General features: G+C 44.2%; 1 protein-coding gene across 2 annotated transcripts in view; it reads right to left on the reverse strand.

The window, feature by feature from the left end:
• Positions 1 to 6,595, reverse strand: part of ikbke (inhibitor of nuclear factor kappa B kinase subunit epsilon) — a 59,340-nt gene extending 52,745 nt beyond the window's left edge. The window contains exons 1-2 of one of the 2 annotated variants that reach the window (XM_059950345.1): positions 6,329 to 6,595; positions 1,743 to 1,831 (exon numbers count right to left, since the gene is read on the reverse strand). In XM_059950345.1, coding sequence (XP_059806328.1) covers positions 1,743 to 1,829 — 87 coding nt within the window. In that variant the 5' untranslated portion in view covers positions 1,830 to 1,831; positions 6,329 to 6,595. Of the gene's footprint in view, positions 1 to 1,742; positions 1,866 to 6,328 lie in introns of both variants that reach the window. The other variant, XM_059950344.1, reaches the window with a different exon arrangement.
• Between the last annotated feature and the right edge of the window lie 7,408 nt (positions 6,596 to 14,003).

The following is a 14,003-nucleotide window of genomic DNA, read 5'->3' on the forward strand; positions in this document are numbered from 1 at the left end:
AACTATCCTCCAATCGTCCAGCACCTCACTCATGGCTAAGGATGTTTGAAATTTCTCTGCTAAGGCTCTTGCAGTTTCTGTACAAGCCTCCCACAGGCTCCAAGGGAGGATATAGTCAGGCCCATGGGATTTATCCACCCTCATTTTCCTCAAGACAAGAAGCTCCTGCTCTGTAATCTGTATATAGTCCATGAACACATTACTGTTTGCCTCACTTATATAGACTGTGTCCATCTCCCAAGTTAATACAAATGCCAAAAAAAAAATCAATTTAAGGTCTCTTTTGGTTCTATGAATAGATGATCACTATAATCTTCTAGCGGACCAATTTTGCTCCTTGCTTTTGCTCTTAATTTATCTGTAGAATCCCTCGGAATTCTCCTGCACTTCGTCTGCTAGACCTGTCACACCTTCTTTTAGCCCTCCTGATTTCTTTTTAAGTATTCTGCTGTATTTTTAAAAAATACTCATCAAGTACCTTGTTTTCTCCTTCCTGCCTATACCTGCTATGCACCTTTTTCTTAACCAGGCTCAAAATCCCTCAAACATCAAAGGTACCCCAAATCTACTAGCCTTGCCTTTTATTCTGACAGAAACATATACTCCCAAATATTACATCTGAAGGGCTCCCATTTACCAGGTACACATTTGCCGGAACACAACCCGCCCCAATCCACTTAGCAGATGCTTTCCCATACTATCAACGTTGGCCTTTCTCCAATTCAGACTCTCAATCCAAGGGCCAGATCTAACCTTTCTCTCGAAATATATTCAATTCAGTGTCTCCATTTTATTGCACAATCGTCCTGCTTGTCAAATTCTTGTGACCATTACTGGTCAGATAATATTAGTGCTTTGGTCTTATATCCTGTTCCCAATTTTAACTATTTCCTGAGATTTGAGTCACCACCAGTTATTTCACTTGTATTTTTAATTTCCCCTTCTTCTGGTAGTGTCAACTCCTCATTAGTACGCAGTTCCACACAGAGACAAAGTACAGAGCCACCTGAAGTTGGAAAATCAGAGACCCGTTTCCAAACTGCTGCTGGAAATGGTCAGCTCTCTACACCCTCTCTATTCATCCTCTCAGTTGTAAAGGATCCCACAGAACCGCCTGAAGAGCAGTGGTGTCAACCAGCCAATTAACTAAAGATTCTGGCTATAATTTCTTTGTCAACCATGGGACCTCACTGCAAGACAGCTCCCACTCATTCCCCAAGCCCAACCTCCCACCCAATCCCCAAGCCCACTCTCACCCACTTCCTAACCCCAACCTCCCACTGCTCCGAACCCTACCCTCTCACCCATTTCCCCACTCCATCCTCTCATTTTATTCCCAACCTTTCCTGGAAATGTCTGCAAAAAATGAATCTCAAAATAGTATATGGTGACTTTAATAAAAAAAATTACTTAGACCCCCTCTCAACGTCCTCACCAATCTCGCTCTCAACCATTTCCTAATCCCATCCCCTCACCCTATTCCCAGTCCTACTCTTATTTCCTGCAATCCCACCCTGCTTCCGATCCCTGCCTCCCAACCATACTCTCTCATCCTATTCTTCAATCCCTGTTGGTACCCACTAGCATTTGTGCTAACCATTCTGATGTTCCAGTAATTTGCTCAAATTCATCCAGGTGAAGAGACTAATTTTCCATGACTTTCCTTGTTTATCCAAATGTCCTAATTGCTACCCAAGGCTTGGTGCTTAAACTTATCCTGAGGAGGTAAAAATGTACTGTACCTTGCGACGTGCTTTATACACATTTGCAGTTGCTCCTTGTCCGAGGACATCACTGAGTAACCAGAGGTAATTCGAAGTGCTCTGCATCCCTGGTTTAGGAAATAAACTTTAGGGTTCTTCGGGCTATTAGAAGCAAAGCAATAAATCAGAATCTAGGGGAGAAAAGCTAAGCCTCATCTCTCTTCTTTTCTGGTCCTGATGAAGGGTTTCAGCTCAAAACATCAACTGGTTATTCTCTTCCATGTTTGCTTCCTGGTCTGTTGAGTTCCTTCAGCACTTTGTGTGTGTTACTCTGTGCAGAAAATTATGATGGACCTCAACAGAACAGAGTATATAGAATATGGTGCAGTAGCCAACAAAATCAAAGACCTTTCCCACCCCATTTATCACCTTTTCTCCTTCAGTTCCATCAAGCAAAAGATACAGAGCCTGAAGACATGCATCCACCAGGCCCAAGAATGGCTTCTACATTTTTTCATTAGATTTTTTTAGACAGACCACTTGTACGATAAAGATGAACTCTTGACCTCTCAGTATGCGATAGTGCATGTAGATATACACACATATGTACTTTTACATACATAGTGCCTATGGAAAGTATTCACCGCCCCCTGGAAGTTTTCATGTTTTATTGTTTTACAACATTGAATCAGTGGATTTAATTTGGCTTTTTTTGACACTGATCAACAGAAGACTCTTGTGTCAAAGAGAAAACAGATTTCTACAAAGTGATCTAAATTAATTACTAATATAAAACACAAAATAATTGATGGCTTAAGTATTCACACCCCCCCCCCCCCCATTTAACATGACACACCAAATCATCACTGGTGCGGCCAACTAGTTTTAGAAGTCACATAATTAGATAAATAGAGATTAGCTCCACACCTCCAAAGGAGAGTAAAGGTGTTTCAATGACTGTAGTAAAAATGCACCTGTATCTGGACGGTCCAACTGCTGGTGAGTCAGTATCCCGGCAAAAACTCCACCAAGACAAAAGAATGCTCCAAGCAACTCCGCAAAAAGGTTTTGAAAAGCACAAGTCAGGAGACGGATACAAGAAAATATCCAAGTCACTGAATATCCTATGGAGTACAGTTAAGTCAATCAAGAAATGGAATATGACACAGGTGTAAACCTGCCTACAGCAGACCGTCCTCAAAAACTGAGTGACTGTGTAAGAAGGGGACTAGTGAGGGAGGCCACTGAGAGACCCATGTCGACTCTGGAGGAGTTACAAGCTTCTGTGGCTGAGATGGGAGACTGCGCGTACAACAACTGTTATCCGGGTGCGTCACCAGTTGCAGCTTTATGGGAAAATGGGAAAGAGAAAGCCACTTTTGAATAAAAAAACAACTCACATGAGATCACAGTTAGAGTTTGTCAGAAGGCATATGCGAGATTCTTAAATCAGCTGGAAGGTGATTCTGTGGTCTGATGAAAGCAAAATTGAGCTTTTTGGCCATCTGACTAAACACTGGTGTAAGTCAAATACCACGTCATCAAAGACACACCATGCCTACCGTGAAGCACAGTGGTGGCTGCATCATGTTGTGGGAATGCTTCATTGCAGCAGGCTGTGGAAGGCTTTTGAAGGTAGAGGGTAAAATGAATGTGGCAAAATACAGGGAAATCCTGGAGGAAAACCTGATGTAGTCTGCAAGAGAACTGTGACTTGGGTGAAGATATTTTCCAGCAAGATACTGACCCAAGCATAAAGCCAAAACTACACAGGAATGGCTTAAAAACATGTCCTCGAGTGGGCAAGTCAGGATCCAACCCTCAATCCTCAATCCAACTGAGAATTTGTGGCTGGATTTGAAAAGGGCTGTTCACTCATAATCCCCATGCAAACTGACAGAGCTTGAGCAATTTTGTGAAGAATGGGGAAAAATTTATCCACACAGACTCAAGGCTGCCAAAGATGCATCTACTAAATATGGACATGAAGGGAGTGAATACATATGCAATCAATTATTTTGTGTTTTATATTTGTAATTAATTTAGATCACTTCATAGAAATCTGTTTTCACTTTGACATGAAAGCATCTTTTCTGTTGATCAGTATTAAAAAAACCAAATTAAATCCACTGTGATTCAATGCTGTAAAACAATAAAACATGAAAACCTCCAAGAGGGGGTGAATACTTTTAATAGGCATTGTATTCCTGTATGGCGAAATGATAACTAAACTTGAATTTAGTTTCAATTTGACTTCTTCTGTCACTGCAACACTTGTATTCTGCATTGCTTTTCTCTTTGTACTACCTCAGCGTATTTAGATTTTGGAATGATCTGTACAGTTGGCAAGCAAGGCAGAGATTCTTCAGTCTAACACACACAAAATGCTGGAAGAACTTAATGAATCAGTCAGTAAAACAGACTTTTCGGGTTGAAACCCTTCATCGTTGTACCTTGGTACATGTGACAACAATAAACCAATTACCACTAGAGAGCAGCTGCCGATATTACACAGTTCTGGTAAACAAATAAAGTGCAAGGGTCACAATGAAGTAGATTGGAAGGGCAAGAATTTAACTTTAGCACATGAAAGAGCCATTCAATATAATGACTGTGAGATTGAAGCTGTCCTTGAGTCTGCTGGCACATGCTTTCAGGTTTTCATACCTACTGTCCAACAAGAGAGAGAATGGAGAATCACCAGGCAGGGTGGGATTTTTGACTATATTGGCTACTCTCCTATAGATTCAATGATCCCAGAGACACACCACTCATTTAGACTCTCCCACTTGATAAAGACCCATCACCTTACTGAACAGCTGAGCAGCCATGAGGAGCCAAATGTTTGAGCCCTGCTCCCACTCATTTCTTTCCACTTCTCTATCCCTGCCTATTCTCAGTCTGGCTGCCGGCCTTCACCTGCACGATTGTCACCCTCAGTCCGCGAACCTTTATCATGACATCTGATTGGCTGCTTTTTGTGAGGTCAAATAAACTTCATCCACTGGCTCCTCTCAAATTCATGGTTTTAAGTTTCACTCCAGAGTCCTGTACACAAAATTCTGATGCTCCAAAGCAGCCCAGTGGGGCATTGCACTGTTAAACGAAAATAACACTGGAGAAACCAACTGACTCTTACAGCTGTCTTGACTATACCACTTCCCATTCTGTCACTTGCAAAACTACTATGCCTTTCTCATAGCTCCTCAACCTTTACCACATCCATTCCTCAGATAGGGCTTTCCATCTGAAAGGCCCCAATTTTTCCAAGAAAGGGGTTTTCCTTCCACCTGCTGTCCTCACCTGCACCTCCTCCATTTCCAACCCTTCTGCCCTCTCCCCACCATCACAGTAGGGAGAGGGTTCTCCTCATCTTTACCCATCACCCGATGAGTCTCCGTATCCAGCATATCATTCTCCACAACTTCTGCCATCTCCCAACAGGATCTTACCACCAAACACATCTTTCCCTCTCCACTTGCCACAGGGTTTGCTCTCTACATGACTTCCTTGTCCACACATCCCTCCCCATTGATCTTCCTCCTGTCACTTATCACTGAAAGCAGGACAAGTGATACACCTCCTGCCTCACCTCAAATAGTCCTTATAGATGAGGCAGGTGTAGCACTTGCCCTGCTTGTAGGAGGAAGATCAATGGGGAGGGATGTGTGGACAAGGGAGTCACATATCCCTAACAGTTCATCTGTGAATCTGTGTCCAGTGCTCCCAGTGCAGCCTCCTCTACACCATCTCAGATTAGGGAACTGCTTTGTTCAGCAGCTACACTCTGTCCACCACAGAAGGCAGATCTCCCATTAGCTACTACCCATTTGAATTTGACCTCCATTCCCATTAAGACATGTTAGTCCATGGCCTACTCTACTGCCACAATCAAGCCAAACTCAGTTTGGGGTTGCTAGACCTCGTAGTCCAGTTGGTTAGCCTCCAACCTGATGGCATGAACTTCAACTTCTCCCTCCTCTACTTTTCCATGTCACATTCTGGTAACCTGGTCACCCCTTCTCTGCCCATCACCATCCTCTGGTTCCCCTCCTTCCCCTGGGTCCAATCTGTCCTCTATTAGACTCCTTTTTCAGTCGTTCACTTCACCCACCTCACCTAGCACCTGCCAGCTAGTACTCCTTCCCATCTTCCCCCGTCCTCCACCTTCTCATTACGGCTTCGTTCCCTATCCGGTGAAGGGTCTCGGCCTGAAACATCGATTGTCCATTCATTCCCCTGCAGCGTTACCGGCCGAGTTCCTCCAGCATCTTGTGTTGTTGTTGTTCAAGATCTCAAGCATCTGCAGAACCTCATGTGTTCATAACAATAAACATCGCCAATATCCAGAAAAGGACCCTGCAAACAGAGTGGAGACAAGGGAAGTCCCCTCCACAATACTTCGCAGCACTAGAATCAAAGGCACTCCTGTTCAATTACCACCCCGGTGGTAAAGCCTCACCTAAGTACAATACTTAGGACTTTATACTAAAGTCAGTTTTATTCTTCCGGATAGGGGACGACAAGCTCCGCGCCTGACGTAACGAATTTCGGAAACAATAATCTTTCAAAGTGCAACTGATTCGGAAAGGCTTCAGCAGGTGTCGTTAAAGGTCTGAACTCACCTGGTCCCGAATCCAACCCTGAGTTAGTTTTCGCTTCTGAGTATCTCGCCCCCGCCACAGAGCGGCGGAGCTCGCAGAGCCAGTGATCCCAGAAACAGCAACAGAAGGGAAATTGAAACTAAAAGCGTGCTGCTTTCACTTTGTCGCTCTTTCGCAGCCTCCGGTACCCCTAACTTCCCGTCACGCCGAATGGTCGGCTGCTAGCGCTAACCCCTCAGGCTTTCCTCACTGTCGGGAAGGGGTGGGGTTGATGCCCACGCAGCTCCTGAGAATAGTCACGGGATCACTCCGAACCCTTTGAACTTTGTTCGACGCCGACCAATGGGGTCTGGAACCTCCTGACATTGCCGTTGACTGTAGGGAGGTTTAGTGTTTTTAATGGCTGAGAGAATGGGGGAATTGGTAAAGGTCGTCTGATGCAACTTTTGGTCTAAACCATGTTGATAGAACAATCTTAAATGTTACTGACCTGCAAATTCCTTGTATTCCCCTCCGACATCACCCTCACTAAAACAGATCAACTGTTTAAGATGGTCTTGCTGTCTGAGGGATCTTCCTATGGGCAATTTGGCTGCTGCAGTTCTTACATTGGTTATAACTGTGCACCCTACTTATTAGCCGGTGCGGAGGGGAGACGGCGATCTCCAGGTCAGTTGGCTTCAAGGCCCGGCCGCCCTCGGATCCAGTCTTCGAGGCGGCTGCCTGACCCCGTTCCAGGTTTATGTCCGTGCTTGGCTGTCCTTGGATCAGGAACATGAGCACAGTGGGGGATTTCCGCAAACTGGGACATGGTAGATAGTAATAATAGTATTTTAATATGAAAATGTAAAGAGTTTATGATAATGGATTGTGTTGCGTTGCTATAGTAATTGAACGAACTTTTGTGATTGTGGAGTTCAGGAAGAGTAAGACGACAGAACACGTACCAATCCTCATAGAGGGATCAGGACTGGAGAGAGTGAGCAGTTTCAAGTTCCTGGGTGTCAACATCTCTGAGGGATCTGAACTAGTCCCAACATATGGATGCAGCTATAAACAAGGCAAGACAATGGTGCGTACGTGTTCCTGATCCAAGGACACCCAGGCACAGGGAAATGTTGTACTTGCAAAGACTTTATCAGGAGACTGAGGTGTAACCTAATACAGGTGTTAAAATCACAAGGGAGCATAGATTTTTGCATTCTTTATCCCTGGGAAAGTAACTCAGAAACTAGAGAGCATAGGTTTAGAGGTGAAAATATCCTGCTGGCAAACTTCTTCATACAGAGGGTGGACAAGCTGTAACTAAAACAGGTACAATAACATAATTTCAGAGACATCGATAGATAGGAAAGGTTTGGAGCAAAGCAGACTAACCGTGGTCAAATGATATGGGCACCTTGGTCAGCATGAACAAGATGGGCCAAAGGGCCTATTTCCCTTTCTCCATGATTATAATACCACTGTTCGATGAGAAATACTGATTGGATGATTGCTCACACTCCTCCCTTCCTGAACTGCCTAAGAATGAGGGGGGAATCTCATTGAAACTTATCAATGAAGGGTGCAGATATATTGGCTGTGGAGAGGATGTTTCCTGTAGTAGGGAAGTCTAGGACCAGAGGGCATAGCCTCAGAATACAAAGACATGCTTTTAAAACAGAGACCAGGAGGTTTTTTTTAATCCAGAAGATGTAGAGTCTGTGAAATCCATTGCCATTGACAGCTGTGGAGGCCAAGGCAGAGGTTGATAGGATCTTGACTAGAAAGGGCATCAAAGGTTCAGGGGAGAAATCAGGAGAATTGTGTTAAGAGGAAAACAAAATCAACCATGATGAAATGGTGGAGCGGATCCGATGGGCCAAATGGCCTAATTCTGCTTCATCTATGTCTTCTGGTCTAACTCTGAATTGGTCTACATCCTCCAGGGAAAAGCAGCTTACATGCCTGGTAACTCAACCACCCTAAACGTTTGTTCTATCCACCACAGTGTCTCCAGTTGAACCACCTACAAAGTGCACTGCAATTCCTCATCCAGACTAATCCAACAGTATCTCCTGGCAAGAGGCTGAAGGAAAGCAGTTTGATGGGAAGGCCACTACCTGGAGGTTCCCCTCTGAGTTAAACACCATCCTGACTTGGAAATCTGTTGCCATTCTTTCATCATCGTTGGGTCTAACTTCTGGAATTCTCTTCCCAATGGACTGTAACAGTACCTTCACCATAACTAACCTATCCTGCCTGAGAGGTTGGACAAACTTGGATTGTTTCATGTGGAGCATGGGAGGCTGAGAGGGGACCTAATGGAAGTATACACATAGAGCCTTTTCCCCCAGGGTGGAAATGTCAAATACTTGAGGGGAACAGGTTTAAGGTGAGAGGGTAAAGTTTAAAGGAGATTTACTACTAGGAGATCTGTCAGAAAATCAGATGCTTGGAATGTGAAATGCAAACAGAAAGTGCTGGAGATACCCAGGAGGTCAGACAGAATCTGCAGAGAATTGAGGAATTAATAATTTGGGTGTAGTAATTTTTTCAGAAGAATTTCGTCCAACTGAGGTTCCTGACAGTTTTGGGAGAACTGCTGTCACTCCAATGTTTGGATTCCTGCTTGCTAATTCATCGGATAAGTATGTATAAATAACCACACCCCGCGAATGCAGTAGCATTAGTAAAAGTGGACAAATAAATGAGAATTGAAGCAGAGTCACATTTTAGGAGAAATGATTAAGAAGCTTGGTTAAAGAGGTAAATATATACGAGCATTTTTAAGAAAGAAAGAAGCCAATGAGAGGTTTAAGAAGAAATCCACAGAGCATTGTGATAAGTGACATCTACCAATGATAGGGTGATAATAGTCTTTGTGATGCTGGAGAGGACAGAGGTGGGTGGAAACAGAGATCAAGTAATGTGAAACAGCTGGAGGACATTATAAAAACAGTAGGTTGTGGGAGCATTAAGATATTTGAAGTTAGTGTTGAGAATTCTAAAGGCATATCCATAAACGTGGAAGAATATAACATTTGACCCATGAAACCAGAACAGAGACTTTCAAAGGCCAATCCTTTAGTTTCAGTTAGAATTACTTGTTCCACCACCTCGCCTCCCACCAAACAGTTTCCCTATCTCTGTGGTACAGAGAGCTCTGTAGGAGTGTATCCCGACCTCACTCAGACTGTTTTAAAGCCTACCTCCATGTTAGATGGTCTTCAACACAAATTTATCCAAATCAAGTTCCCTTCTTCACCCGTTGAGGTCACCCACATGGAGTTAGCTTGAGTCTAAACTGGTTTTAGTCGTTTGCTCTGTTGCATCCACACAGTCCTTGAGATTCTCCTTTTTGTCTTATTCCCTGGGACTAGATCCAAAAACGTATCTTAGACAGTGAGGATACTGATCATAAATTCTCATGCACATAGAAATGTTGCCCTTTATCTGCCCTTAGCAATAATTACAGTACCATTTAAAATCAATATAGATAAGGTCACATCAAAGCTTCTGTATGCCTTTTCTTAAGGCTTCAGTAATTCTGCTAATGTACTGCTCTTGCTCCTTCTAAATACTTGGTTTACGCACAAGTCCATGTCACAAACGACACATTTGTGGGTAATTCAGGAGAACACGCACCATTCACACCCCTTTTTACATCGGCAGCATAGCCATGGAAACTGCAAGCAGCTTCAAACTCCTGGGAGTGGATACCTCGCAAAACCACTCATTCTACACAATCAAGAAAGCTCACCAACACCTTCTCCTTTGAGGAGGTTGAAGAGAGCTGAACTATACACATCTATACTCGCGTCCTTCTACAGGCGCAATAGAGAGCATCTTAACATGCTGCAGCACTGCATGGTACGGAAACCGCACTCTGGTGAACAGGAAGGGTCTATAACAGGTAGTCAAAACTGCAGAACATATCACTGGCACCAGCCTACTCGCCATAAAAGACATATATACGGAAAGATGCCGGAAAAAGGCCAGCAACATCGTGCAGGGTCCCACCCTCCCTGGTCATGGAGTGTCAGAGAGGGAGGAGGCTATGTGGCATCTATACCAGGACCACCAGACTCAAAAACAGAAACATTCCCCGATGAGTAAGGCTGATCAACACCTCCATTAACTGACCCCTCCACACACCCAACTACAACTACTTTATCATTTCCTGTCAGTCACTCCTATATGTAATTTTAAATTTATAGGTTGATTGTAAAGTATGGCCATAAACTATCTTACAAATTCATATTTTTGTTTTTTTATTATAATGATCTTTATCTTATTGTGTCTTTTGTGCTGTGTCAAATCTGCAGTACAAGAATTTTGTTCTCCTTTACACTTGTGTAGTGGAAACATTAAACAATCTTGAATCTTAAATGCAGAAAGTGTGTGCAATTCATAAACAGGCCTTCAGGTGGCAACATAATCTTTGCCTTGAGCTAAATTTGCAGAGAACGAACTGCTGGAAGTGGATGGTGAGGTCACTGCCCCAACAGCACCAAGGCAAATCCACCACCCTTGATGTCCTGTTAGCACCTGGCAAAAGGAGAGTTAAAATTGACCCAATGTGTTAACAAGACAAAAGGAACAGGAAAAAGATCAGCAGTGCCAGCAAAACTAAGCCTGATGCACTTAGGTATGCCTGCTTTGTGTGTACTACTGGGAATATAAGGTGTGTACCTTGAGACAGACATGGAAATTTAAACTCCTGATGAATCAGGTATCCCAGCATAGTGTGTACTCCTGGCAATATGGGCACACCACTTTGGAACATGCACAGGGGACTACAGGTATCTGAGCAGGGAGTGGAATCCTCAAAATTCAAAGCTCAAAGTGTTATCTGGGAACTTAGATACAACTTTTAGGAGCACACACCTGGATGTTCAGGTGTGGGCAGCTTGTTTTTACTGAAAAGGAGAGTGCAATCAAGAAAAACTGCTTAATTTTTCCAGCATGTCTCAATTCTTCTGGAGCCGTTCCATGTAAAAATGAAGGTCTCCATGTTAGCGCGGCAGCCAGCACTGAACTATTCCAGCTCAGGGCAACAAGAGTTCAATTCTGGCACCGTCTGTAAGGAGTTTATACGTTCTCCCCATACCACATTGGTTTCCTCCTGATGTTGCAATTTCCACCCACAATCCAAAGATATACTGGCTAGTAGGGTAATTGGTTATTGTAAATTGTCCTGTGATTTGACTAGGGTTAAATAGGTGGGCTGCTGTGTGCTGCAAGGGCCTGTTCCTTCTTTACCTTTCACATGTTCATTGGATGCTGACACCCAACACTCAAAGTACTCACAATCAACCTTACCTTCACCCCACTTGACCCTTTGCTTACTGAATTCTTCCTTAAAGTAATTTTCTGCCATTGCCGTTCTAGCTAATTAAATGATGGCAGAATGTAGTATTAGTGGTAAGACTCTTGGCAGTGTGGAGGATCAGAGGGATCCATAGGACGCTCAAAGCAGCTGCACAGGCCGACTCTGTGGTTAAGAAGGCGTACTGTGTATTGGCCTTCATCAATCAAGGAAGGAATTGAATTTAGGAGCTGAGAGGTAATGTTGCAGCTATATAGGACCCTAGTCAGACCCCACTTGGAGTACTGTGCTCAGTTCTGGTCACCTCACTACAGGAAGGATGTGGAAACCATAGAAAGGCTGTAGAGGAGATTTACAAGGATGCTGCCTGGATTGGGGAGCATGCCTTATGAGGATAGGTTGAGTGAACTCGACCTTTTCTCCTTGGAGCGACGGAGGATGAGAGGTGACCTGATAGAGGTGTATAAAGTGATGAGAGGCATTGATCATGTGGATAGTCAGAGGCTTTTTCCCAGGGCTGAAATGGTTGCCACAAGAGGACACAGGTTTAAGATGCTGGGAAGTAGGTACAGAGGAGATGTCAGGGGTAAGTTTTTACGCAGAGAGTGGTGAGTGCGTGGAATGGGCTGCCGACAACGGTGGTGGAGGCGGATACGATAGGGTCTTTTAAGAGACTTTTAGATAGGTACATGGAGCTTAGTTAAAAAAAGGGCTGTAGGTAACCCTAGTAATTTCTAAGGTATGGGACATGTTTTAAGGTAAGGGTCTGTATTGTGCTGTAGGTTTTCTATGTTTCTTAAAAAACACCTTTCTGACTAACCCTGATATTCTCCTGTTCTGTACCTGTCTTTACCAGGCTGGGCCGGGGAGATGGCTTCCAGAGTGTTTGGTAAGGCAGTTGTTCATCTAAGTGTGACTGTCACTCGGTGACACAAAGCTGGATTACCATGATAGGAATACTTCTGCAGAAACTGACAGAGCCAGTGAGTAACTTCAACGTCTCCAGTACAGAGTCCATACCCGCAGATTTCCAGTCAACCCATGGCCTCCCTGCTCCCTCCATCTGGATGTTGTGCTGGGTCACTGAGATCTTAGCGTTTCATGTTTTCTCACAGTCCTGGAGGAAGGCTCCACATGCTGCAGAATAAAGGCAGCCATCCCACACCTTATACATTTGGCAAAGCAGACACAAAGAGTGCCTTTTAGCTCAAGGAAAAGTTTCAAAGGAAGGGCAGGTGTGTTTGAGTCAATGACGCAACTGCTCATCCTTGCCCCCAGGATCTGCACCGATCCTGCTGTTCATGCTACTCCTGGCATAAAAAGCTGCCTTACCTCCTTCTCCCAGCTGTGACCCTACTGACATACTCAATTAGCAAGTTTATGGTCAGATGGCAAGCTGTTACAGATTCACGTATCCTGGTCCTGGATCTTGCTGTGCTACAGCTCTGTGCCAGCTATCGACTGGCATCTTGCCCCCCGTTATAGCTTTGCGGGACCTGTAAAGGTTGTAACTCTGCTCTGTGCTGAATTCACCAGCACACAACAGTGGCAGAAAGAGTATTTTGAAACCCAAAATTAGACTGAGCTACACTTAGCATGCGGTGGTCCGATCTCACAGGGTAAGGCCTGGTCTATGGTCGCAGAACTTCACCATAAGAAACAAAGCATAATTGCATTTATGCAGCACCTATCTCATCCTTGGGGAAGGTCCAAATGCTTCAAGGCTAATGCATAACTTAAAAATACAACTGCAGATGCTGTGGATCAAAGAATACGTACACAACGCTGGAAGAACTCAGCAGATCAGGTAGCATCCATGAGAAAAGAGTAGCCAATGTGGTGCCTCTTGGCCCTACCCCCTCCCCATCTCTATTACTGGGCTTTGGCCCTCCCTTCCCCCCCCATTCCTGATGAAGGGTCTCTGCCCGAAACGTTGGCTACTCTTTTCTCACGGATGTTGCCTGACCTGCTGAGTTCTTCCAGTGTTGTGTACCTATTCTCTAATGCATAACTTACTGTTAAGCAAGCAAATATGAGGGGTGATTGATAAGTTCGTGGCCTAAGGTAGGAGGAGTCAATTTTAGAAAACCTAGCACATTTATTTTTCAACATAGTCTCCTCCTACATTTACACACTTTGTCCAGCGGTCGTGGAGCATGCGGATCTTGGACTTCCAGAAAGCATCCACAGCAGGGGTGATTGATAAGTTTGTGGCCTAACGTAGAAGGAGATGAGTTATACAGCTCTAATTACATTCACGTGCAGGTCAACTCTTTGAGTGATTATGCAGGAAGTTTGAAGTTAATAACTCATCTCCTACCTTAGGCCACAAACTTATCAATCACCCATCTGTGGACACTTTCTGGAGGTCCAAGATCCGTATGC

This window comes from Hypanus sabinus, chromosome 25, assembly GCF_030144855.1.
Source record: "Hypanus sabinus isolate sHypSab1 chromosome 25, sHypSab1.hap1, whole genome shotgun sequence".
NCBI classification, from domain to species: domain Eukaryota; kingdom Metazoa; phylum Chordata; class Chondrichthyes; order Myliobatiformes; family Dasyatidae; genus Hypanus; species Hypanus sabinus.